Below are 25,691 nucleotides of genomic sequence, written 5' to 3'. Positions count from 1 at the left end.
CACTGCAAGCTCCACCTCCTGGGTTCAAGAGATACTCCTGCCTCAGCCTCCCAAGTAGCTGGGATTACAGGTACCCACCACCACACCCAGCTAATTTTTTGCATTTTTAGTAGAGACAGGGTTTCACCATGTTGGCCAGGCTGGTCTTGAACTCCTGACTTCATGATCCACCTGCCTCAGCCTCCCAAAGAGCTGGGATTACAGGCATGAGCCACTGTGCCCGGCCCAGCCTTGTGGTTTTTATTCCCAGTGGTCTTTGCATTCTCTCAGCTATATCTTACTGCTTCTCGTCCTGCTTATCACCATCTTACATAGATAACATGCTCTTGGACAGGATATGGTGGGATATGTTGATTTTTGCATACCTGGCATCTTTTCCTTCCATCTTCAGAAGGCAACACTCCAATTTTCTTTTCAGTCCATGTAGTGTGTGTGTGTGTGTGTGTGTGTGTGTGTGTGTGTGTTGAAGGGGCTGGGGTGTTGGCCTCTCCGCTGGCCCCTGGGCTGGGTTAGGGCTGGTTCGAGACCAACCACTGGGAGTATGGCATGACCCTGGTCACAGTGATTAGTTCAGCAGTGGGCATGTCATCCATAGCGGGCCAATCAGAGCCAATGACATTTGTCTGAGACCTTTGCTGAACCTTCTGGCAAAGAGGTGTTTTCTTTTCACTGAGGTTGCTAAACTGGTCAGATCGAAGGTACTGCCTGATACCTTCATAGAGAGATGGCCGTCAAGACCAAGGAGGACGTATATAAGACACGGAGGGTGGCAAGTTCTTGATGATGATGTTATTGTTTGAACACCTGGATCCAACCATGCTTGTAGCTTAAAAATAACCCCTGGATTTTTTCAGTTACATGAACCCAAAAAAGCCCACTCAAAACTTTTTTTTTTCCCCTTAAGCCAATTTGAATTGGATTCTGTTACTTACAAACTATTTTACAGAGAGATTTCTTTCTCTCTCTTGTTAAGTATCAGAGTATTTTTAAAGCCGAATGTTAGAATTGCTTTCCAGGCCCACTCCTGTACTCGTCAGATGACTCATTCAGGGACAGCACCCCGAGAACATCTTCCTCTTTTATCCCATGTGCGGAATGCCCAGTGCTAGCTGATGGCTGAGACCAAAACCCTTCCCTCCATGGAGGCCCCACAGCAGTAAGTAGGACACAGTCATAGGATGCCGGTACCCGGAGCTGGGAAAGGAGACTTACGGTGCCAAAAACCAGGATGTCAAAACGGATCCCGAAGACTTTTATCAGAGTCCGTTTCTCCACATTGTTTTCCTTGTAGTACTTGGCATATCTGTGGAAGAAAAGGATCTGTATTTATAAGATCTCTTTGAAAGTGCTGGGTTTTTGGGTTGTTTTTTTTTTTGAGACAGGGTCTCACTGTCACCCAGGCTGGAGTGCAGTAGCAGAATTACCGCTCACTGCAGCCTTGACTTCCTAGGCTCAGGTGATTCTCCCACCTCAGTCTCCTAGGTAGCTGGGACTACAGGCATGCAATGCTTGGCTAATTTTTTGTATTTTTTGTAGAGACGGGCTTTTGCCATGTTGCCCAGGCTGGTCTCGAACTTCTGAGCTCAAGTGATTTGCCTGCCTCAGGCTCCCAAAGTTCTAGGGTTACAGGCATGAGCCACTGCATCTGGCAAAAAATGCTGGTATTTTATGGAAGGAAAAGCCGAAACCGTGGCCCATCTAGTCCTCCTGGTCTGTCCCCTGGCTCTGTGACAGATGGCAGGGGAAGGAACACAATGCAAAGCCCTGGGTGACTCTCTCCAACCACCTGGAACCAAAGAGCATTCCCCCCTCCCCGTGTCACCACCTGTACTTGCATCATCTCAGAGTGACAGAAAATCAGCTTGCCGCTTAAGATTAAAATGCACATTTTAAACCAATACAGGATTAACAACAAGCAGAGAAATTAAAAAAAAATAACTTCAAGCAATATGACTATTCCTTAAGGGGGAAGAAGAGGTTTGGCATCTAGAACAAAGCAGGAGTGGGTGGTGGTAAATCTTAGATACTAATTACTGGACTGGGGACAGGCACACTGTATTTTCTTAGATTGTGTATATGTCTATTTGGCAATCACTAATCACAGGGCCAAACTAAAGGCTGAAGTTGTGTTTTTTGTTTTGTTTCGTTTGTTTTGAGGTGGGGTCTTGTTCTGTCACCCAGGTTGGACAGCACTGTCATGATCAGAGGTCACTGCAGCCTCCATCTCCTGGGCCCAAGTGATACTCCCACCTCAGCCTCCCAAGTAGCTGGGTGGGACTACAAGCGTGCACCACCACACGTGGCTAATTTTTATTTTTAAATTTTTCGGCTGGGCACGGTGGCTCACGCCTGTAATCCCAGCACTTTGGGAGGCCGAGGTGGGTGGATCATTTGAGGTCAGGAGTTCAAGACCGGCCTGGACAACATGGTGAAACCCCATCTTTACTAAAAGTACAAAAATTAGCCATGCATGGTGGCACATGCCTGTAATCCCAGCTACTTAGGACACTGAGGCACGGGAATCACTTGAACCCAGGAGACGGAGGTTGCAGTGAGCCGAGATTATACCACTGCACTCCAGCCTGCGTGACAGAGCAAGACTGTCTAAAGAAAAAAAAAAAATGGAAAAAGAAAAAAATTTTTTTCAAAAATGTTTTGTAGAGTCAGGATCTCATTCTTTCAACCAGGCTGGAGTGCAGCGGTGGGATCATAGCTTGTTGCAGCCTTGAACTCCTGGCTTCAAGCCATCCTTTCATCTTGGCTTCCCAAGGCTGAAGTTGTTTACATCTCCTCTGCAATCCAGCTTTTGTGAGGGTGTGAAAATCATATTACAAACCCTCCAACCAATCCCTCAACCACCTCCTTTTCTAACTTTCCAGTATTTCTCCTTAGGGACAGGTAGGGTGAGGGCCAGACATTTAGAGAACATTCCTGTAACTCAGAACCCACTGGCATTTTTCAAAGTAGTTAACCCTAAGGTGTTTCTCCAGTCCTGCCTTGCCCTTACGTTGGGTAACACAATAAAGCTCTGGACCATTCTTTCCCCTTTATTCTGCCTCTTGACCGAATCTGGTACTTCCTCCTGTGGCCCTGTCTACTGTGGCATGGCCTGGTGTGGCCTGGCATGGTGTGGTATGGCCCCATCTCTTGGGAAAAGTATGTAATAAATTCTTCTTGGCCAGGTGCAGTGGCTCACGCCTGTAATCCCAGCACTTTGGGAGGCCAAGGTAGGCAGATCACCTCAGGTCAGGAGTTTGAGACCAGCCTGGCCAACATGATGAAACTCTGTCTCTACTAAAAATACAAAAATTAGCTGGGTGTGGTGGCAGACGCCTGTAATCCCAGCTACTCGGGAAGCTGAGGCAGGAGAATCACTTGAACCCAGGAGGCAGAGGTTGCCGTGAGCCAAGATCACGCCTCTGCACTCCGGCCTGGGTGACAGAGTAAGACTCCTTCTCAAACAAACAAACAAACAAACAAACAAAATATTCTTTCAGTAGCATTGACCTCCCTCTGTCATCACTCAGTACTAACTTTAAAAATTAAGCCCCAGACACAAATCATCACAGTCACCCATAATATACAACCCTCACCAGTGCTGCAGTCAGGAAAAGTGGTGTGTTTTGTTTTTCAAGAATAATTAAGGAGGCTTAAAACGAATGCTTCATAAAACTTTTAAATCTGCCCCTTCTTCTCACCACATTTTGATGATTGTTTTTAGATTACGTTACATATACATATATATTTTTTCTGAGTTATTAATTCACCATCTAGTTACAAGATGTGGGGAGAGAAGAAAGCAGATGGCAGATGTTCTGCCAAAAAAATAGTAAGAAACATCTGAAACTGTTTTTAAAAAACCTCTCAAAACCTGACGTTGAAATCGATCAGAAATTCTCAGGCACTTCAGTGCCTCTTTCTGACTGGAGGGAATTCAATTTCTTTGCATGTGACTATTTCAAGAGAGCTTTTTCTCCTGCTGCTATATTGAGTGATTTATCTTTATTGTTGTTGTTCTTGTTGTTGTGTGTTTTTGTTTTTTGAGACAGGATCTGGCTCTGTCGCCCAGGCTGGAGTGCAGTGGCTCGAACATAGCTCACTGCAGCATCCGCCTCCCGGGCTCAAGTCATCCTCCCACCTCAGCCTCTGGGCAGCTGAGACTACAGGTGCAAACCATTACACCCGACTAATTTTTTAAAATTTTTTATAGAGATGATGGTCTCACTGTGTTGCCTAGGCTGGCTTGAACTCCTGAGCTCAAGTGATGCACCCACCTCAGCCTCCCAAAGTGTTGGGATTATAGGCATGAGCCAACATGCCCAGGCAGTGATTTGTTTTTTAATACACAAGCAAGCATGGATTGCCACTGCCTGCCCTGGGATTGGCATTATCTCCCTATGTGAGTTGGTTTGCCTGGGAAGGTTAACATTGTGTAGTAAGCATGTGAATTTCTGCTTCCAGAGTCTTGTTATGGTGGCTCTTAAACTGAAGGCAAGAATCACTTGGGGTGACGGCCGGGCACGGTGGCTCACGCCTGTAATCCCAGTACTTTGGGAGGCCGAGGCAGGCAGATCACGAGGTCAGGAGATCGAGACCATCCTGGCTAACACGGTGAAACCCCGTCTGTACTAAAAATGCAAAAAATTAGCTGGGTGTGGTGGCAGGCGCCTGTAGTCCCAGCTACTTGGGAGGCTGAGGCAGGAGAATGGTGTGAACCTGGGAGGCGGAGCTTGCAGTGAGCCAAGATCACGCCACTGCACTCCAGCCTGGGTGACAAAGCAAGACTCCATCTCAGAAAAAAAAAAGGAATCACTTGGGGTGAGTATGTTCAAAGGCAGACTCCTGAGCCCCTCCCCCAAAGAGTGGTTGCAGAAGCTCTGAGATGTTTCTAGGAATATGTATTTCCAGTACAGGTACCAAGTGATTATTCTGATGCAGGTAGTCAGTGGGCCATGCCCTGAGAAACACTGGGCCTTGAACAAGAGTGTTTTTTGTACACTGGAATGGGTTGAGCCCCCAAATAAGATATGTTCCAGTATCTAATCCCTAGTGGCTGTGATATGACCTTATTTGGAAATACAGTGTTTGCAGATATAATTAAGTTAAACATCTCAAGATGAGATTATCCTGGATTTAGGGTAAGCCCCAAATCCAATGATTAGTATCTTTATAAGATAAAGGAGAGATCAAATTGCTTGAGCCTGGGAGGCAGAGGTTGCAGTGATCCGAAATTACGCCATTGCACTTCAGTCTAGGAGACTGGAGTGAAACCCTGTCTCAAAAAAAAAAAAAAAAAGAAAAAGAAAAAGAGACTGAAGACATAGAGACACAGTGGAGAAGGCCATGTGAGGATGGAGGCAGAGATTTGAGTGATGCTGCTATAAAGTTATGGAATGCCTGGAGCCACCAGACGCTGGAAGAGGCAAGAGAGGACCCTCCCGTAGAGCATCAGAGTGAGTGTGGCCCTGCTGACATCTTGATTCCAAACTTCTGGCTTCCAGAACTATAAGAAGATTAATTTCTGTTGTTTTAAGCCACCACATTTGTGGCAATGAGTCATAGCAGCCACAGGAAATTAACACAGATACATAACTCCTGCTGGGCCTGAGAAGCGCGTCGTGCATTCTATGTGGCCTGACCCACTTCACACAGGTCGTGCATAAGCGGAATCACCTATTCACTGAATAAGGACATTTCACCACAGATCGTTTTGTAAAGGACAGAATTCTGTAATGTGATCAACTTCTTCAACTTCCTATGTTTTAGAAAGTTATATTTTCTGAAATATCTCCTATAACCTGTAATTTCCTTCTCTTTTGTGTGTCTGCTGGAAAATATCTTGTCCACTTACTCATCAGACCTCAACTATTTATTTATTTATTTAAGTGTTTTTTTTGAGACAGTCTCGCTCTGTCGCCCAGGCTGGAGTGAAGTGGCATGACCCTGGCTCACTGCAACCTCCACCTTCCAGGTTCAAGCAATTCTCCCTGCCTCAGCCTCCCACGTAGCTGTATTACAGGCACCTGTCACCACGTCCAGCTAATTTTTGTATTTTTAGGAGAGACAGCGTTCCGCCATGTTGGCCAGGCTGGTCTCTAACTCCTGATCCTCCTGCTTCGGCCTCCCAAAGTGTTGGGATTACAGGCATAAGCCACTGCTCCCAGCCCTCAACAATTTATTTTTGGCCAAAGCTTTCTTCTGGTGCTCATTCTAGACAACAAATGCTCTACCACTTTGTTCTAAAAGAATATTAACATCACAACTGGCTCAGGCCTTCAGAGGGCTCAGATCTTTCCAGAAGCGGATGTTCTTGGGCTCAACTCAGCCACTGGAAGGACATTTGCTGACACCTGATTGGTACACTGTCCCACATGCTTCTGCTGACAGCTAAAACAACACCCTGGAAGGGCAGTCAGGAGACCACTCATCCTGTCCTCTCTTCTTACTAATGGCCATAAGCCTGTTCAGCACAGCAGCAGGGGATGATCAAAAAGTTATCTCAGTTAGGAGCTGGTTTCAGTGCCCTGGATGAAATTCCATTGACCCAGAGGAAGCAAAAAGCATCAGCCCACCTTTAAGTCAAGGGTTTCAAACTCAAATGCCTACAGGGGCCAGGCAGATGACAGAAATGAGTGATGCAGGCCAGGTATAAGCACTCAGGAGTGGCGGGGACAGTGATGAAGCAGAAGGCCCAGCCCCTTTCTAAATAGGACCCCTGATACTCAGCTCCAGCCAGTGGTCACCATGTAAGATACGGACCTTGGGTTGTCAAAATAGTTTAATTTTTTTAATCAAATAGTTTAATTTTTCAAGAAAAGCAGAAAGTCCAAGGTTTTACATTGAATGTCTCAAATTTTATTTTTATTTATTTATTTTTGAGACAGGGTCTCACTCTGTCACCCAGGCTGGAGTGCAGTGGCACAACCATGGTTCACTGCAGCCTCAACCTCCCAGGTTCAAGCCATCCTCCTGCCTCAGCCTCCTGAGTAGCTGGGACCAGAGTTGCATGCCCCCACACCTGGCTGATGTTTTAAAAATTATTATTTGTAGAGATGGGGTCTCCTTATGTTGCCCAGGCTAGCCTCAAACCCCTGGGTTCAAGTGATCCTCCCACCTTGGCCTCCCAAAGTGCTGGGATTACAGGCATGAGCCACCGCACCTGACCTGTCTCAAGCCATTACACCTCCCTGTCTCATGCAGGCCAAAAAGCAAAAAAACAGAAACAGAAACACATTTAAGGGGCTGCCTGCCAGTTTATGAGGCTGCTTTGAATAATATATAAGGAATACCTCCATAACACACAGCACATGCAGAACTTTGCATAAGATCTTTTCTACTGAAGACAGTATTTCAAAGCCCACAAGGAGAACTCCCACCCAAGTTACTTCGGATAATAGGTCAGTATGAAAAGAATGATACAGTAGAATAGATAGAAGGAGTAGGATCCTTAAAGTAAGAATGGGACTCACTGGAACAATAATAGATGACTTTGAAAAAGCACCAAATAAAAATCCTAGAAATGAAAATTAGAGGCCAGGCGCAGTGGCTCACACCTGCAATCCCAACGCTTTAGGAGGCCAAGGCAGGCAGATTGCTTGAGCCAGGAGTTTGAGACCAGCCTGGGCAATACAGTGAGACCTCGTCTCTACAAAAAAATTTTAAAAATTAGCTGGGCATGGTGGTGTGCACCTGTAGTCCTAGCAACTCAGGAGGCTGAGGTGGGAGGATCGCTTGAGCCTGGGAGGCAGAGGTTGCAGTGAGCTATAATCGCACCCACTCCCCTCCAACCTGGGTGACAGAGTGAGACTCTGTCTCAGAAAAAAAAATGAAACATTATACCATAGATATTTTTAAAAATAAAAAGCATATGATAAAATGTTCACAACCTTTGATTCAATAAGTCTAGAAATTTATCCTAAGGAAGTAACCTGGAATTCAAAGAAAAGTTTACGTGCAAAGATGCACACTGTGGTTACTTGTAATAGAAAAACTGGAAGCAACTCAAATATCCAATCATGGAGGCGTGGGTGAGAAAATCATGAGATGGGAAGGAAGGGATGGAGTGTGAGTGTGGGGTCAGAGTGACGTGGGTTAGAATTATGCAGCATGTACTATCAGCTGTGGGTCTTGGGCAAATCATCTTCCAGAAACAGTATCTTCCTTCCAGGGTTGTTGGGAGATTTAGGAATGGTGACGGGGAGTGCTTGGCATATGGAAAACCCTCCTTGGGCCAGGCGCAGTGGCTCATGCCTGTAATCCTAGCACTTTGGGAAGCCGAGGCAGGCAGATCGCTTGAGGTCAAGAGTTTGAGACCAGACTGGCCAACACAGTGAAACCCCGTCTCTACTGAATATACAAAAATTAGCTGGGAGTGGTGGCACATGCCTGTGGTCCCAGAAACTTGGGAGGTGGGAGGATCGCTTGGACCTAGGAGGCAGAGGTTGCAGTGAGCTGAGATTGTGCCACTGCACTCCAGCCTGGGCAAACAGAGTGTGACTCCATCTAAAAAAAAAAAAAAAAAAAAAAGAAAAGAAACGAAAAGAAAACACTCCCTGAATTGTAGCAGTTGTTATTTGTTCACCTACAAAATGGAATGTTATGATCATTAATGTGATGGTTACAAAGAATTTTGAGTGACTGGGGTATGAAAAAACCCCGCAGAATATATATATATATGCTATGATCTCGTAGGAGCTGTATGAAATAATCGGTACAGATGAGGAAAATTCCCCCGAGGGTTATCATTGATTATTTCAGGGTAGGGGAATTATGGGTGATTTTGATCCCCCTCTATGCTTTTCTGTTTCCCAATAGTTTTGTTTTATAAAGTGTGCATCTGCCTGTAATCTCAGCTACTTGGGAGGCTGAGGCAGGAGAGTCACTTGAACCTGGGAAGCGGAAGTTTGCAGTGACTGAGATGGCATCATTGCACTCCAGCCTGGGTGACAGAGCGAGACTCCATTTCAAAAAAATAAATAAGTAAAAAATAAAGAGCATGCATCTCTTTTAAGAATTTTAAAAAATTATGGAAAAAATTCAGTTATCACCTAGTTCTTAGAGAAAGTCTTTTTTCATTCATCTTGTTGCCTTGGAAATCAAAATTAGTCTCACCAGTTCCTGGGAATGCGATTCAGCCACTGGGTGAGTTTGACCTGGGCCTTGGAGTTACCTGAAGTTGTAGCCAGGGTACAAGGACACGTTGGTGGTCTTGTCGTCAAGGCGACGGAAACTGTATTTGGGATGGCAGTGATGGAACCAACGGTCTAGGTTGCAGTCCCAGTAGATCTCAATGCCCATTATTCCACCCTGAAGGATTAACAAGAGACAGTCTCTATGGCTGCTGGGTGTGAGTTATGCAACCGCCAGACATCTCCCTGCATAGCCACGATTGCTTGAGGTTTTTAGAGGAAAAATGCTGATTGAAGAACCATATGTACAGCCCCATCTAACTCGCACAAGTGTTATTGTGGCGGCCACAATGGCATCTCCTCACTCTCCCTACTCCTGTCTGGGACACATCATGGTTAAACTCATTGTCCTAAGATACAACTTCAACAGACCACTCCTGTACCCAAACACCTGTAATGCCCCCCACGCCCCCATTAAAGATCAAGTCCAAACTTATTAGACTGGAATTCAGGGCACTCTATCAAATATCTTTTCTGCTTTACCTCCTAGTACTCCCCTAGGGAAAGCTCTTTGCAGATGCGATTACATGAAGGATTTTTTTTTTTGAGATGGAGCTTCACTCTTGTCACCCAGGCTGGAGTGCAGTGGTGCGATCTCAGCTCACTGCAGCCTCTGCCTCCCAGGTTCAAGCGATTCTCCTGTCTCAGCCTCCCGAGTAGCTGGGATTACAGGAGCTCACCACCACGCCTGGCTATTTTTGTTTTTTGTATTTTTAGTAGAGATGGGGTTTCACCATGTTGGCCAGGCTGGTGTTGAACTCCTGATCTCAGGTGATCCGCCCACCTCAGCCTCCCAAAGTGTTGGGATTACAGGCGTGAGCCACCGCTCCCAGCCTAAATGAAGGATCTTGAGATGGGAGATTATCCTGGATTATCCAGCTGGTCCTTAAATGCCCCCTCTTGTAAATGCTCTCTCTCTTTGTAAGACAGAGGCAAAGAGAGATTGGACACAGGATAGGGAGTGAAAGTGGCCACTGAGGCAAGATGTTATGCTGCTGGCTTTGAAGAAATGCAAGGAATGCAGTTCCAGAAGGTGGAAAAGCTGAGGAACTGGATTCTCCCCTCAAGCCCCAGAGGGAGCATGGCCCTGGCTCAGGGAAAAACATCTCCAACTTCTGATCTCTGGCAACATAAGCAAATATGTGTTATTTTAAGCCACTAAGCTTTGGTAACTTGTTACGGCAACCACAGGAAAGGAATACACCAAGAAGCTCTCACTCATAAGATTGTTTTGGGATTTGACGAGGCAGCGTAGGTAAAGTCCTTAGCGCAGTGGGTGGATTTATGAAATGCTCAGTAAATGTGAGCCACATTATGAAGACCCAGTGGCCCGGCCTCTTGGCTGTTTGACATCCTCCATCCCCCAGACACACAGCCCCACATCCCAGCGTATAAAGCACCACCAACCTGAATTGCCACATCTGAAAAATTATCGCCTGTTTCTCGGAAGATGTCTCCTAGTCGGAAAATGGGACACTGTGGATTCTGAGTCTTGTGGAAGGTACAAGTGATGTTTAAACCTGGCAAGATGTTTCTCCTGTGCATAATTAAAAGCAAACAAACAGACATCTCGATTGAAAACAGACCTGTCTCTTTCCCAGGAGTGAGCCAGTGCAGTGGAGAGGTTCCATGAAAGCCCTAAATGATCCCTGCCTCCTGGGACCCCTGGGCAGTGGCCTCTCACATTGGACCAGGGTTGATCTGTGTGACCAATGGCATATGGCAGAAGTGCTGGGGTCTCACTCCCAAAGACTGTGGCTTCCATCTTGGTTATACTCTTGGTTGCTTGCTCTGTTTCTCTTGGGTCACTTGCTCTGGGAGAAGCCAGCCACCATGTACCGAGGATACTCAAGTGGTCCTAGGGCGAGGTTCACGTGAAGAACTGAGCCCTCCCACCAGCAACTGTGTGAGAGCTTGGAAAAGGGTTCTCCAGCCCCAGGCAAGCCTAGAAATGACTGCAGGCCTGGTTGACAGCTTGGCTACAACCTGACAGACCTTGAGACAGAACCACACAGCAAAGTCATTCCCAGATTCCTGACCCACAGAAACCGTGGGAGACAATAGGCGTTTGCTGTTTCAGGCTTCTGAGGTTTGGGATGATTTATTATGCAGCAGTAGATAACTAAGACGGCCAGGCAGCCTGGGTACTTACGTGGTGTAGTTGTGGCCGGGGAAGTCGATATTGTTCTTGATGAGCACGGTGAAGTTTTCAGCACTGTTCAAGAGAGCAGGCCTGGGAGAGAGACATGCAAAATGGCCATTAGCGACAGTGGGGACCGAGGGAGCCCATGGGCCAGTGGGACCAGAGGCTTCTAGTTTCTTGGTTTGGTCTTTGGGATGCGTGAAGAGAAATGGATACAGCAAACCTAGTGGGCAAAGCATTTTGAAACTCTCCACAAAGCCCCTCCAGCTCCTCTAAGAAGAATTTCTCCCTTCTTGAGATCTGATATGGTTTGGGTCTGTGTCCCCACCCAAATCTCATCTTGAATTGTAATCCCTGTGTGCCGGAGGAGGGGCCTGGTGGGAGGTGACTGAATCATGGGGGTGGACTTCCCCCTTGCTGTTCTCGTGATAGTGAGGGAGTTCTCACGAGATCTGATCGTTTAAAAGTGTGTGGCACATCCCCCACAACCCGCCTCCTGCTCCATCATGGTAAGATGTGTTTGCTTCCCTTTTGCCTTCTGCCATGATTGTAAGTCTCCTGAGGCTTCCTGTTAAGCCTGTGGAGCGGTGAGTCAATTAAACCTCTTTTTTTCATAAAGTATTCGGTCTCAGGTAGTTCTTTTTTTTTTTTTTTTTTTTTTTTTTTTCTGAGATGGAGTCTCACTGTCACCCAGGCTGGAGTGCAGTGGCGTGATCTCGGGTCACTGCAACCTCCACCTCCCGGGTTCAAGCAACTCTCCTGCCTCAGCCTCCCGAGTAGCCAGGATTATAGGCGTGTGCCACCACACCTGGCTAATTTATGTATTTTTTAGTAGAGATGGGGTTTCACCATGTTTGCCAGGCTGGTATCCAACTCCTGACCTCAAGTGATCCGCCTGCCTCAGCCTCCCAAAGTGCTGGGATTACAGGTGGGAGCCACCGCACCTGGCTAGGTAGTTCTTTGTGTGAGAATGGAATAATACGAGACCCAGTGGCATTTACTGTGGCACCTCTCACACTGATGAAATTACACATTCAGGTATGTACAGTGTTGAGACTTGCTCCGTATCTGGGACTTGTATTTTACCTAAAACTTAGCAAAGTCTCTTATGCGTAGTTACGTATGAAATAAATATCTAACACCTACTACGTGGTGATGGATGTGTTGAATGAATGATTAAACGAACCATCTTAGCTAATTCATATAATATATGATAAACTGAAGTTCAGGGAGTTGCTTGCGCAGGTCACGTCAAAATCCAGCCCAGAGGCAGGCACACTGGAGATGCATTTTATTTAATGAGTGAGTTGATGGCAGAGATGGAACTGAAACTACAGCCAGTCAAGGACTGCTTGTATTGAACAAGGACTACCTGAGTGGAGGCTGCTGTATCTCCCAGAGCTGGGTGATTCCTTCTGTGACAAAGAAACGCCCCTGACCTAGAAATGAACCTGAGTGGAGCTATTAGCGATTGAGAACCATAAGGGCTGATGCTGCTGAGTGCACCCCCCATCCAGGCACTGGAAAACCTTCGCCTGAGCCTTCTACAAGCCAGCTTGGGGCAGTTTTCTCTTTGCCCCACGATGCTGAGGGAATGATCCTGAATCACGTCAGTCTAGAACTGCGCTGTCCAATATGGTAGCCACTAAACATGTGTGGCTATTTAAATTTAAATTAAATTAAAAATTCAGGCTGGGAGCGATGGCTAACACCTGTAATCCCAGCACTTTGGGAGGCCAAGGCAGGAGGATCTCTTGAGCCCAGGAGTTCAAAACCAGCCTGAGCAACATAGCAAGACTCTATCTATCTATCTATCTATCTATCTATCTATCTATCTATCTATCTATTATCTATCTATCATCTATCATCTATCTTTCAAAAATTCAGTAGTCACATTTCATGTACTCAATAGCCACATGTGCCTAGTAGCTGCCCTATTGGACAGCACAGATACAGAAATTTCCATCACTGCATCAAGTTCTATTGGACAGTGCTGGTCTAGAACCACCACACTTCTAGGGGCAGATTGTGTGTGTGTGTGTGTGTGTGTGTGTGTAAGCCAGGGGCTTACCTTACAATAACTGTACAAGTATCATCTCATTTAATCGTTACAACAGCCCTATGAAGTTGATGAAATTATTATTCTGCTTTTAAAGGTGAGGACACTGAAACTCAGAGAGGTTAAGCCATTTGCCCAAGGACACACAGCAAAAATGTGTTAGAGCTAGGAATTGAATCCAGGTCTTTCTAACTATTCTCCACTGAAATCCATCAGCCCTTGTGGCTTCTGAGATTTAACGTTGTGACTTTGTGTATTGAAGCAAAGCATCAATACAAGGGGCCACCAAATCTGTATGTCATTGTAAGCATTTAATTTGAGAAAACTTCCTTTCCCTCCCCTCTTTTACCTCACCCCTTTTCCTTTTTCCTCCCCTTCCCCTTCTCTTTCCTTGCTTCATCCTTCCCTTCCATCTCCCTCCTTCCTTCCTATCCTTAACCACTCAGTATGGACACTGACAAGTCGGAAGGGATCCTGCTGTGGCACTAGAGGAGGGGGTCTGGGGGTATCCTGGAAGATCTGTGGGAGGGAAGGGGGCCAGGGACACCCAAGGATGCTCAGGGTAGTAGCTATTTACCAGTTGGTACAGGATTGTTACAATAGTTTACCAACCACCATGGCCCTCCCAGAGACACTAGTTTGTGCCAAGCAGTGCATCCAGAGCGCAGGGGTCTCCAAGCCGGTAGGACCCAGGACTTTGCAGGGCTGTGCTGAGAGGGGAAGGCCCAAGCAGCCTCGGCAAGGCCTCATCTGGTCGCCGCTGAGGGCCACTGTGTCTGTCTACCCATGCGACTCACCGGGGAGCCTCTTCCACTGCCTCGATGGGGCACCAGGCAGAGACTTCACAGGTCTTCTGCTTCCCTTCATACACTATACACCTTCCGGTCTGAATTCCTATGGGGGTCAAAGCATCGTAGAACCACAGATGTGAAAGAACTGTGGAGAGGACATTCTCCAGGAGGGACATCATTAACTCAACCCAGGCAAGAGTCTAAGCTTTGACCAGGCTTTCCAACCCAAGCAGCTTCAGCTTCCATCAAGCCCATCCTAACCACAATGAACATAGGGCAAGGCAAACAAGCAAAACATAATAAAGAGCAGAGAGAACACAGAAAGACTGTGGATTCTGCTGGCTCTTTTGTTTCTTTACAAGAAAAGGTGCCCATGAGAGGAGCGGAACAGGTGTACGCTCTCACTTAGTATAAATGGACTAGAACATGGCCTTTCAAAGGGGCACAAGTCCCTCGAGGGGCACACAGCCTGTCCAGGATGTGCAAAGCCATGAAATCAGCATGGCGTATCTTCCTGGAGTGTCAGGATGATTAATCGGTTTCCAAGGGAGAATTAATTAAATAGTGAGCAATGTTAAAATAACTTTTATACCAACTCAAATACACATACAGTATGGAGTAGAATGCAGTAATGGGCATATGCCTTTTTGTGTGTGTTTGCATTATAACCACTGATTTTTTTTTTTTTTTTTTTGACGGGGTCTCGCTCTGTCACCCATGCTGGAGTGCAGTGGCATGATCTTGGCTCACTGCAACCTCTGCCTTCCAGGTTCAAGTGATTCTCATGTCTCAGCCTCCCAAGTAGCTGGGATTACAAGCATGTGCCACCATATCTGGCTAATTTTTGTATTTTTAGTAGAGATGGGGTTTCACCATGTTTTCCAGGCTGGTCGTGAACCCCTGGCCTCAAGCATCCATCTGCCTCACCCTCCCAAAGTGCTGGGATTACAGGCATGAGCCTCTGTACTCGGTGCCCTATGCCTTTTTAAGTTAAAACGTGAGATAAAGAAATTGTGCAGGTATCGCAATAGCACTGCTTTTAGATATAAATAAAATCAAAAGAAAAATAAAATAAAACAGTACAAAAAATATTTAAGAAATAAAATAAAATAAAAAACAAAAAAAATCTGCAGGTTAATATGGATATTGCTGCCAGGTTCCCTGGGGGTATAAGTTCATGGTCCTCAACCTTTGAGGAGGTTCAGGGGGAAAGTTTAGAATACTCAGATGATGCTATAGGCCATGTGATTTTTCTACCGATTAGAACCCTGAACCTGCTAGGTTTTTAGGAGCTTCTTCTCTCACTGGAAAACTGGAGTCATGTTTACAGTCAGCAGCTGGTCTGCTGGGGACAAAGCTGAAGCATGGGCAGACTCGCCTATGGCTTGGTGATGGTGGAAGAGGGCAGCTGAGAGCAGAGGCTGAAGACCTGAACTGGGCATCACAAATGTCACCAAGATGCCAGACCATCCACCCCTAGGGTCTCGGGAAAAGAAACAGAAGGTACCTTTGCTCTGCGGGTCCATCCATCCCTTTTTACAACCTCGGTCAGAGGAACAGAGCGTCCTGCGAGTGGGATACTGCAGATAGAAGGATGAGAGAGTGGGGAGTAAGCGACGTGTGTTACTAAGACATGGAGAAGCGATTCGATATCCATCAGGATGTGCACATGAATGCTTATAGCAGCACTACTCAGAATCACCAAAAAAGTGGAAACCACGCAAGTGGCCACTGATGGATGAATGGACAAATAAAATGTGGTACATTCATACACAGAATCTTATTTAGCCATAAGAAGGATGAAGCGTTGACACAGGCTACAACATGGATGGACCTCGAGAACATGATGCTGAGTGAAAGAAGCCAGACACAAAAGGCCACGCCATGTACGATTCTATTTATAGGAAATGTCCAGAATAGGCATCTATAGAGACAGAAAGCAGACTGTGGCCAGGGACAGGGGAAGGGGAGAATGGGGAGTGACTGCTATTGGATTTGGGGTTTCCTTTGTAGGTGATGAAAATGTTCTGGAGGCCGGGCGCCGTGGCTCATCACGCCTGTAATCTCAGCACTGTGGGAGGCCAAAGCGGGCAGATCACCTGAGGTCGGGAGTCTGAGACCAGCCTGCTCAACATGGTGAAACCCCGTCTCTACTAAAAATACAAAAATTATCAGGTGTGGTGGTACGTGCCTGTAATCCCAGCTACTAGGGAGGCTGAGGCAGGAGAATCGCTTGAACCCGGGAGGTGGAGGTTGTAGTGAGCTGAGATTGTGTCACTACACTCCAGCCTGGGTGACAAGAGCAAAACTCCACCTAAAAAAAGAAACAAAGAAAGGAAGAAAGGAAGGAAGGAAGGAAGGAAAGAAAGGAAAGAAAGAAAGAAAGGGAAAGAAAGAGAAAGAAAGAAAGAAAGAAAGAAAGAAAGAAAGAAAGAAAGAAAGAAAGAAAGAAAGAAGAAAATATTCTGGAATTAGACGGTGGTGATGGTTGCACAACTCTGTGAATATACTAAAAACCACTGAATCATATGTATACTTTAAAATGGTGGGGTTTATGGTATGTGAATTATATCCCAATACAAATAAATAAAAATGGGAAAAGCAGAAGTCTGGGCAGCTGGGGATCACTTTCAGGGATGCTGGCTGGGGTGGAGGACAGGTGGCTTGGTCCAAGTGGCCTTGTGGCTGAAAGGACTGAGCAGGGCAAACAGGTGCGGAGACTCAGCAGGACACATGGAACTGAGAGACATTGGCCAGGACACTCGCCTGGCCCAAGAAAACGAGACCAGCTTGGTCTCAGGGCTGAAAGACAGAACATGGAAGAGAGAAATGAGCTGCCCTGGTTTATGCATATTTCTCTTCCTGTTTTCTAGGGAGCAGGCTTCATGGCCAGTCTTGGGGAAGCCAGAACATGACATAGGTGTGAAAATAGCCTCTGCTCCTTGTCATCTGTGCAATTTGTGGCTTCTACAGTGATTCAGGTCAAGGACCTAGGTCTTGGACCCAGGTATATCTGGTTCAGCAGTAGCTGCACCATTTTCTAGCTGAGAGACCTCAGCCAGCTCACTCACTTCTCTGAGCCTCAGTTTCATCTTCTGTAAAAGCAGGGTGAACAGATTTGTCTTTTTTTTTTTTTGGAGACAGAGTCTTGCTCTGTCGACCAGGCTAGAGTGCAATGATGTGATCTTGGCTCACTGTAACCCCCACCTCCCGGGTTCAAGCAATTCTCCTGCCTCAGCCTCCTGAGTAGCTGGGATTACAGGCACGCACCACCACGCCTGGCTAATTTTTGTATTTTTAGTACAGACAGTGTTTCACCATCTTGGCCAGGCTGGTCTTGAACTCCTGGCCTCATGATCTGCCTGCCTTGACCTCCCAAAGTGCTGGGATTATAGGCCTGAGCCATCATGCCCAGCCAACAAATTGTCTTGCATGGTTGTTGTGAAGATTAAATGAGTTATGAAAAGAAAGGGTTTAGCACATAGTACATGCTCAATGAATGTTTCTTGTAGTTTTCAAACTCTCTCATGATCTCTTTATTTCCCAGGCTGCCTTGTCACATGGCATGCCGTTGGTCTCCTCTCCTTGTGACTCCCCAAATTAAATTATGAACCCTTTGAATACAGAGCCAAGGTCATATCTTTGTAGCCCAAGTGCCTGGCAAATAGTAGGTCTTGATAGTCATGGAAGGAACGAATGTGTGATCATTAACTGTGGCTCATGGAAAGTTTACATTTTCATTATCAACTGGAGATGAATCTCAGGAAAGAAGAGAAATCAGTTTTATTTTGCTTTCCAAAAGGAATTCTAAAATTAAAAAAAAAACAGCATTAGTTTTGTCTTAATCTTCTCTTTTGTGATTGTTTCATGGATTAAAGATGGCCACAAATTCTTGGTCACTTTCCCCATTGAGAGGTGGAGTGTTTCCCCTACTTTCTGAAGCTGAGCCTGTGCTGTGACTGCAAAACCAATAGAAGCAGCAGAAGGAATGCTGTTGCCAGTTCCAGGCCTAAGCCTTAAGAAGGCCTGGAAGCTTCTATTTTTTTGTTTTGTTTTGAGGAAACTGAGCCACTATTAGAAAGTTTGACTACCCTGCTGGAGAGACAATGTGGACAGACCTTGAAGAGAGGTTAACTCTTAGGGGTTCCCAGAGAGGAAGAGATGTCTAGCTATCCCTGGGTGCCAATTGAGGCTCCAAGGGATGCCAACCCCAGCTGCAATCTGACTGCAGCTCTTTGAGAGATCCCTAGTGAGACCAGCAGAAGAACCACCCAGCTGAACTCAGTCAACCACTGAACTGTGAGAATTAATAAAATGCTTGTGTTAAGCCCACCACGATCAGGGTAGTTTGTTTTGCAGCCACAGATAACTGGAGCAATTATCTATTCATGTTGGTGTGTAACTGGAACTTGGTCATATTTACCGAGACAACCCAAGATAGAGGGGTGTTGATGGGCAGAGAGGAGGCGAATGCCCAATTAGACCAGCCCAAACCAGCCTGGAGCATAAGTTAAAATCCCAAAGAGTCACATGTGCTCTCTGGGCTGGTAGTGCCTCCATGGAGCCTGTTGGGTTCCAGCCACTCTGCGTGACATCCTATCTGAGGAGTAACATGTCATTTGAATCATAACAACTGACATTCATTGAGTGCTTATAATGTACCATGCCTTGTTTTAAGCATGTCACAGGTATTCACTCATTTGTTTCAATGATCCAAACAGCTAGGTTTTGTTCTCAGCCCCATTTCACAGATGCACACAACTTGGCACAGAGAGGTGAAGAGTCACCTGCCTGAGGTCACAGAGCTAAGAAGTTTAAGTTTTGAACCTTTAGCAGTCTAGCTTCTGAGCCCAGGCTCTTAATCTCTGGGCTATCCTAACTGTTTTTCTTCCAAGTCTCAACAAGTCCAGAAGTGTCTTTATGTGTACATGGAGGTAGAGTGTGGTGTAGAGGTGACCAAAGGATGGGACAAACGAGAAACAGGCCCCCAAACTGGATTGGAGACGGAACACTGCTGGGAAGGGAGACCGAAGGGAGGGCTTGGCTGGCCTGGCTGTCAGAGATTTCATCTGAGCAGCAGGGAAAGTTAAGGGGCGATGAGGACAAAACAAATGTAGAAAGCTCTCCTTTTAGAGGAAGCGTTACCAAGATAGACACCAAGGGAATGTTATCTTGGTTCTGCGTTTGGGTACAAATGATGGCAAAGACTGTACTCAAAGACAGCACTTTTGCCCAGAGGTCCTGGACACTCAGGAAGCTAGACCTTGTTGCCAGAGTGGGCCTGTGAGCAAAACCCCACCGGCAGGGCTGGTCCTGCTCATCAGTGGAGGATCTGGCTGGGTATCACCAGCGCTGCTGCAACCGTCAGTGTTGGAAATGGTCCCTGGTACAGCACAGTTACGTTACCTGAGAGGGGAGGCTGGGAGGTTGGGAGTTACAGGTAATGCCTAGCAGTAACACGCTGATATAGATAAACTTAGAAGAAAAGCTGGTTTAAGAGCAGAGAGCAGGATGGTGAGGTAAAGAATAGGACAAATACAGTTTTTGTTTTGTTTTGTTTTTAGAGACAAGGTCTCACTATGTTGCCCAGGCTGGTCTTGAACTCCTGGGCTCCAGTGATTCTCCTGCCTTGGCCTCCCAAAGTGCTGAGATTATAGGTGTGAGCCACCATGCCTAGCCCAGAATAAAACAAATATGATTTGATAGGGAAGAAGCTCTTCCAGAAAGAGGCGGCTTTTTGGAGAGGGCAAAGCCAAGTTGGGAAAGATTGTCTGGGGTGGTGGCAGGGAGTCATGGGGGCACATGCACATGATGGAGAGGCTGAGACCCTAAGAAGTGGATGAATGAGCAAGAGAGCTGTGTGCCAGGGTTTTCCAAGACCAGCCCTGCAGACAGTTCACTGTGAACCGTGGTAGGAGAAGCTGTGAGTGAGGACACTCAGGTCCTAACCCTGGCTTTGCCTGCAGCAAGCTGTGTGACCCTAGGGAAGTCACAACCTCTCTGAATCTGTGTCCTGCGTTGTAAAATGCCATTTTTCTCCTAAAGTCATTGTGAGCCTCAAATCAAATGTGAAATGTTGTGCAAATGCCAAGAATCACCATTGTCATAAGCTGCAAAGAGAGCCAGAGATGGAAAGAGCAGGGTTGCCATCTGCACGGGTCCCTAGTGCTAGAACCAGAGACTGAGGCAGGCAGACAAAGATCTGGTGGCCATGGAGAGACACTGCCATGTGTTCTCTCCCTTCCTCCACTCAGCCCAGCCCTACCCCACAAAAGAGACAGGTGCTCAGTAAATATTTGTGGGCTCAAATACACCCCAGGTCCTCATTTCTGCTTCTTCCGACTTGTACTTCCCCCAGGAACTCTTACGACCTGACCCACCACTCCAGGTCCCCTCCTTACCTCTGGACACAACCGCTGCTCTTGGCCTTCTGTTTTGAGAAAGTTTGTCATCACGAAGAAAGAGTTCCCCTGTGGAGAAGGAGAGGCTAAGAAAATGCAAGGCCTTTAAAAAGAGAACTACTTAATTATGATAATCCAGCTTGCTGGGTGAACCTCTCCACTTTTCTAAGCTTCTAGAAATCAGGATCTGTGGGCAACTTGGAATATGCTGAGGGCTTAATATCAAAGCTGGACGAGCAGCCCTGCTGAGCTGAGGGAGAGTGAAGGAGCATTTGCATGGGTTGAGGAGTCATTTACCAGTGCAATCTCAAAAGCAGCCTTTTCATGTTTTTTTTTTTGCACAGTAAAATCTCATTAAATTGAAACTCAAGAGACCTGGGGAGGCGAGGGTAGGGGAGCATACTTCATCGGAACACTGTTCAGATTTTCCCGGACTTTAATGAAAGGGCACTAGGGTATCCCACCAACTGAGTAATCACAGGATTTTAATGACCCACTGTTAGAAACAAACAGATAGCAGCTTGGGCTTTATGGGTTTTTGCAAAGCATTTTAGCTCCCCAGGCCACAAACACGCCCCTTTGTTCCTCCTGCCCCCTTATCTGTTTTTTGGCCTCCTCAACCCTACTTTAATTTCTCCTTTTTGGCAATTCTGCTTTCATTTTCCCTGCTTGCAAATTTAGAAGTCACACGCCTTCTCTCAGTGACCAATGCCTTTCTTCTTTTTGTCATTTACATCCTTTCTTTGTAGAAAAATGTACCCAAGAATGGTCTCCTGGAGTTGTTTTTGTTGATGAAATGCTACACAATCTAGAAGGGCTGGTACTCTTTGGTAGAAAGTTCTCTGTCCTTCTGAATCTAGGCAGACCTTGCTGGCTTAGTGGCTGTGCCTCTAAAAAGTTGCATATAAATCAAGTGTGAGTGAATCAAATCCTGTTTTCAATGCACCAGGACATGAGGCTATTTTGAGAAACCCTGTAGGACTTGATAAAGCAAAGAATCATCTCCTGGATCTCACCCAGTTTTGCAATTTTTAGGTTTTCTCAGTTGGGATGTTCACAAAGTTTTTAAAATAGGACCAGCGTTTTTTCTGGAGTGAGGCCTTAGATCCTGGGGGAAAGGAGCAAAGCCCTGGCGATGGTGACCAGCAACAAGCCTGGGAGATGCTACAAGGTGCTTACCTGCAAAGGAAAGGTGTAGTCTGCAGTGTCAAAGACACTGTGCACCAACTTCTTCACTCCATTCTCCACGATCTCCTCTTTCACCTCTGCTATCCCCTTCACCTTGGTGTGCACAGAACTGATGACAGGCTCTTTCCGCTGGTACAGCTTGTCACTCACCAGAGCAAAGCTAAATGGCAGACATGGGAAAGCATCAACGGGAGGCATAGCACAGCGGGTTGGGATGCAGGCGTTGGAGGATGCAGGCACTTCCGTTCCAATCCTAGCTCTGCTGCGTGACTTGCTTCCATGTGACTTGTTTTCCCTCTCTGGACAATGGGAAGAATAGTCATACTTGCCTCATGGATTGTGAGGATGAAATGAGGGATGTCTGCAGACTCCTTTGCCCAGTATCTGGCACGTGGTGAGCACTTGCTACAGGAAAGCTACTGCCCCCAATCCTATTCTTTAATATTCCCTAACACGGACCCTCATAGATAGGACAGCTTCTCAAGTCATAAAGTCCCGACCTGGTGGGTTCACCAGCTTTGTCTGGAGGCTCAGTAAGACATCAGCACCTTCCAGTCTAAGGCTGTATCTGGTGCATTTTCAGAAACACCCACCTGCTTTTATCAATAACATTGAAAATGGCAGCTGCACTCTCTCTCTCTCTCTTTTTTTTTTTTTTTTTTTTGAGACAGAGTTTTGCTCTTGTTGCCCAGACTGGAGTGCAATGGTGCGATCTCGGCTCACTGCAACTTCCACCTCCCAGGTTCAAGTGATTCTCCTGCCTCAGCCTCCCAAGTAGCTGGGATTACAGGCGTGAGCCACTGCGCCCAGCCTCTCTCTTTTTTTTTATTCCAGAGAAAGGGCCTTGCTCTGTCACCCATGCTGGAGGGCAGTGGCGTGATCGTAGCTCACTGCAGCCTCCAACTCCCGAGCTCAAGTTGATCCTCCCACCTCGGCCTCCTGAGTATCTGGAACTACAGGCATGTACCACCACGCTCAGCTAGTTTTTATTATTTTTTGTAGAGACGAGGGTCTCTTTATGTTGCCCAGGCTGGTCTCGAACCCTTGGCCTCAAGTGATCCTCCTGCCTGAGCCTCCCAACATGGTGTGGTTACAGGTGTGGGCCACCACACCAGGCTGCAGAAGCTGCTCTTTATTGAGCACTTCATATGTGCCAAGTGCTCTACACGTACCATCTCCTTTAATCCTCACAACAGTAGGAGATAGTTACGAGGATTACCGGCATATGCCACTGCACCCAGCCCAAAGGGTTTGTTTTATTATGTTTTCTTGAGATGGAGTCTTGCTCTGTAGCCCAGGCTGGAGTGCAGTGGCACCATCTCAGTTCACTGCAAACTCTGCCTGCTGGGCTCAAGTGATTTTCCTGCCTCAGCCTCCGGAGTAGCTGGGATTACAGGTGCGTACCACCACACTTGGCTAATTTTTGTATTTTTAGTAGAGACAAGGTTTCGTCATGTTGGTCAGGCTGGTCTTGAATGCCCAACCTCAAGTGATCCACCCGCCTCAGCCTCCCAAAGTACTGGGATTACAGGTGTGAGCCACCGCACCCAGCCCTAAAGGGTTTGTTTTAAATGCTTTGTTTACTCATTCAGACTTTATTTATTTAGTCCCTTCTCTCTGCCCAGCTGCTGAGTGATATTAGCAAGTCTAAGATGCTGGCTGCCCTCTGTGAGCTGACCTCGGGAAGCTGAGACAGAGTAGGCCAAGGCTCTGTCCCAGCTGTTCTCCACCTTGGCTGTGTAAATCACCCAGGGAGCTTTCAAAATTGCAGGTCCCCAGTCCCATCCCTGGAGACTATGATTCCATGGGTTGGGGGAGTTATCCAGACACCCACACATTTTTTAAAAGTTCCCAAGTGATTCTAATGCATAGCCAGGGCTGAGAACCACTAGTATGCTCCTGAAAAGACAGCTCAGATTTGACAATAGCAAGTACATTTGAAGAAGAGCATTCCCCATGGCCCAGCAATAAAACTCTTACATTTGTGCCCTAGAGAAACTCTTGTACATGTGCCGGGGGAGCTGTGGACAAGAATGTTTCTGCAGCATTGCTTGTAAGAGGGAAAGGAGGAAATAACCTAAATGTACTCAAACAACAAATGGATAAATAAATTGTTGGATTCATACAATGAGATGTTTTGAGCCAGGCACAGTGGCTCACGCCTGTAATCCCAGAACTTTGGGAGGCTGAGGCAGATGGATCACCTGAGGTCAGGAGTTCGAGGCCATCCTGGCCAATATGGTGAAACCTCGTCTCTACTAAAAATAAAAATTAGCTGGGTACGGTGGCGTGAGCCTGTAGTCCTACCTACTCGGGAGGCTGAGGCAGGAGAATCGCTTGAGCCTGGGAGATGGAGGTTCCAGTGAGCTGAGATCGCGCCACTGCACTCCAGCCTGGGCAACAAGAGCGAAGCTCCGTCTCAAAAAACAAAACAAAACAAAAAACAAAGAACAAAAATTAGCTGGGTGTGGTGGCACATGCCTGTAGTCCCAGCTACTCTGGAGGCCAAGGTGGGAGGATTGCTTGGGCCCAGGAGGTCAAGGCTATAGTAAGCTGTGATTGCACCCCTGTACTCCAGCCTGGGCAACAGAGTGAGACCCTGTCTCAAAAAATAATAATAAAATAATTTTTAAAAATGAGACGCTTTGCAGCAGTGAAAATGAATTGACTAGGCCTGATATAGTGGCTCACACCTGTAATCTCAGCATTTTGGGAGGCCAAGGCGGGTGAATCACTTGAGGTTAGGAGTTCAGGACTAACCTGACCAACATGGTGAAACCCTCTCTCTACTAAAAATACAAAAAATTAGCCGGGTGTGGTGGCGTGCACCTGTAATCCCAACTACTCGGGAGGGTGAGGCAGGAGAATCGTTTGAACCAGGGAGGTGGAGGTTGCAGGTGTCCAAGGTCACACTACTGCACTCCAGCCTGGGCAAGTAACATTGATGAACCCTGAAAACAGTATAATTTATGGCTGGAGTTCAAGCGATTCTCCTGCCTCAGCCTCCCAGGTAGGTGGGTAGCTGGTGCCACTACACCCAGCTAAGTCAAACAGACCAGTCACAAAAGGCCACATATTGTATGATTCCATTTATATGAAATATCCAGAATAGGTAAATCCACAGAGACAGAGAGTAGATTGGTCGTTGCAGGGGACAGAGTGGGGGGAAATGGGGAGTGACTCCTGAGGGGCATGGGGCATCCTTTTGGGGTGATGAAAATGTTCTGGAACTAGATAGATAGAGGTGGTGGTTGCACAGCCCAAAATGCCACTGAATTGTTCATGTTTACAGTGGTTAATTTAATGTTATGTGAATTTCACCCCATTACAAATTATATTTTTTACATATGTAGACATATATGTGCTATAGAAATATTAAAACAAACAAGGGAATTAAAAATGTCAAATTCAGGACTTCTTTTAGGCTGGGCGCCGTGGCTCATGCCTATAATCCCAGCACTTTGGGAGGCCAAGGCAGGTAGATCATCTCAGGCCCTGGGTTTGAAACCAACCTGGCCAACATGGCAAAACCCCGTCTCTACTAAAAATACAAAAATTAGCCAGTTGTGGTGGTGTGTGCCTGTAGTCCCAGCTACTCCAGAGGCTGAGACAGGAACCCGGGAGACAGAGGTTGCAGTGAGCCGAGATGGCGCCACTGCACTCCAGCCTGGGTGATAGACTGAGACTCTGTCTCAAAAAGAAAAAAGAAAAGGATTTCGTTTAGAGATGGAGTCTTGCTATGTTGCCCATTCTGGAACACAGTGGCTATTTCACAGGTGCAATCAGCACACTACAGCCACAAACTCCTGGGCTCAAGTGATCTTCCCATCTCAGCCTCCTGAGTAGCTCGGGCTGCAGGTGTAGCCACTGTGCCCGGCTGCAGGATGTTTATAAAGCGAAAGGAAAGAGAATGGGATGAAG

The 25,691-nt window shown here is 46.6% G+C and overlaps 1 protein-coding gene and 1 long non-coding RNA gene across 2 annotated transcripts in view; one reads left to right on the top strand and one right to left on the bottom strand.

The window, feature by feature from the left end:
• LOC134732068 (uncharacterized) overlaps window positions 1-25,691 on the top strand; it is an 82,269-nt gene that overhangs the window by 33,429 nt on the left and 23,149 nt on the right. The window lies entirely within an intron of this gene.
• The window catches only part of P2RX7 (purinergic receptor P2X 7), a 59,517-nt gene that overhangs the window by 14,878 nt on the left and 18,948 nt on the right, over window positions 1-25,691 (bottom strand). The window contains exons 2-9 of the mRNA XM_055237762.2: window positions 21,762-21,930; window positions 20,583-20,651; window positions 15,689-15,761; window positions 14,188-14,284; window positions 11,341-11,421; window positions 10,596-10,725; window positions 9,170-9,306; window positions 1,213-1,303 (exon numbers count right to left, since the gene is read on the bottom strand). Coding sequence (XP_055093737.1) covers window positions 1,213-1,303; window positions 9,170-9,306; window positions 10,596-10,725; window positions 11,341-11,421; window positions 14,188-14,284; window positions 15,689-15,761; window positions 20,583-20,651; window positions 21,762-21,930 — 847 coding nt within the window. The remainder of the gene's footprint in view (window positions 1-1,212; window positions 1,304-9,169; window positions 9,307-10,595; window positions 10,726-11,340; window positions 11,422-14,187; window positions 14,285-15,688; window positions 15,762-20,582; window positions 20,652-21,761; window positions 21,931-25,691) is intronic.

This window comes from Symphalangus syndactylus, chromosome 13 (genome assembly GCF_028878055.3).
Source record: "Symphalangus syndactylus isolate Jambi chromosome 13, NHGRI_mSymSyn1-v2.1_pri, whole genome shotgun sequence".
In the NCBI taxonomy this organism is placed as follows: domain Eukaryota; kingdom Metazoa; phylum Chordata; class Mammalia; order Primates; family Hylobatidae; genus Symphalangus; species Symphalangus syndactylus.
The sequence above is the reverse complement of the archived record's forward strand: the minus strand, read 5'-3'. Positions and strand labels throughout refer to the sequence as shown.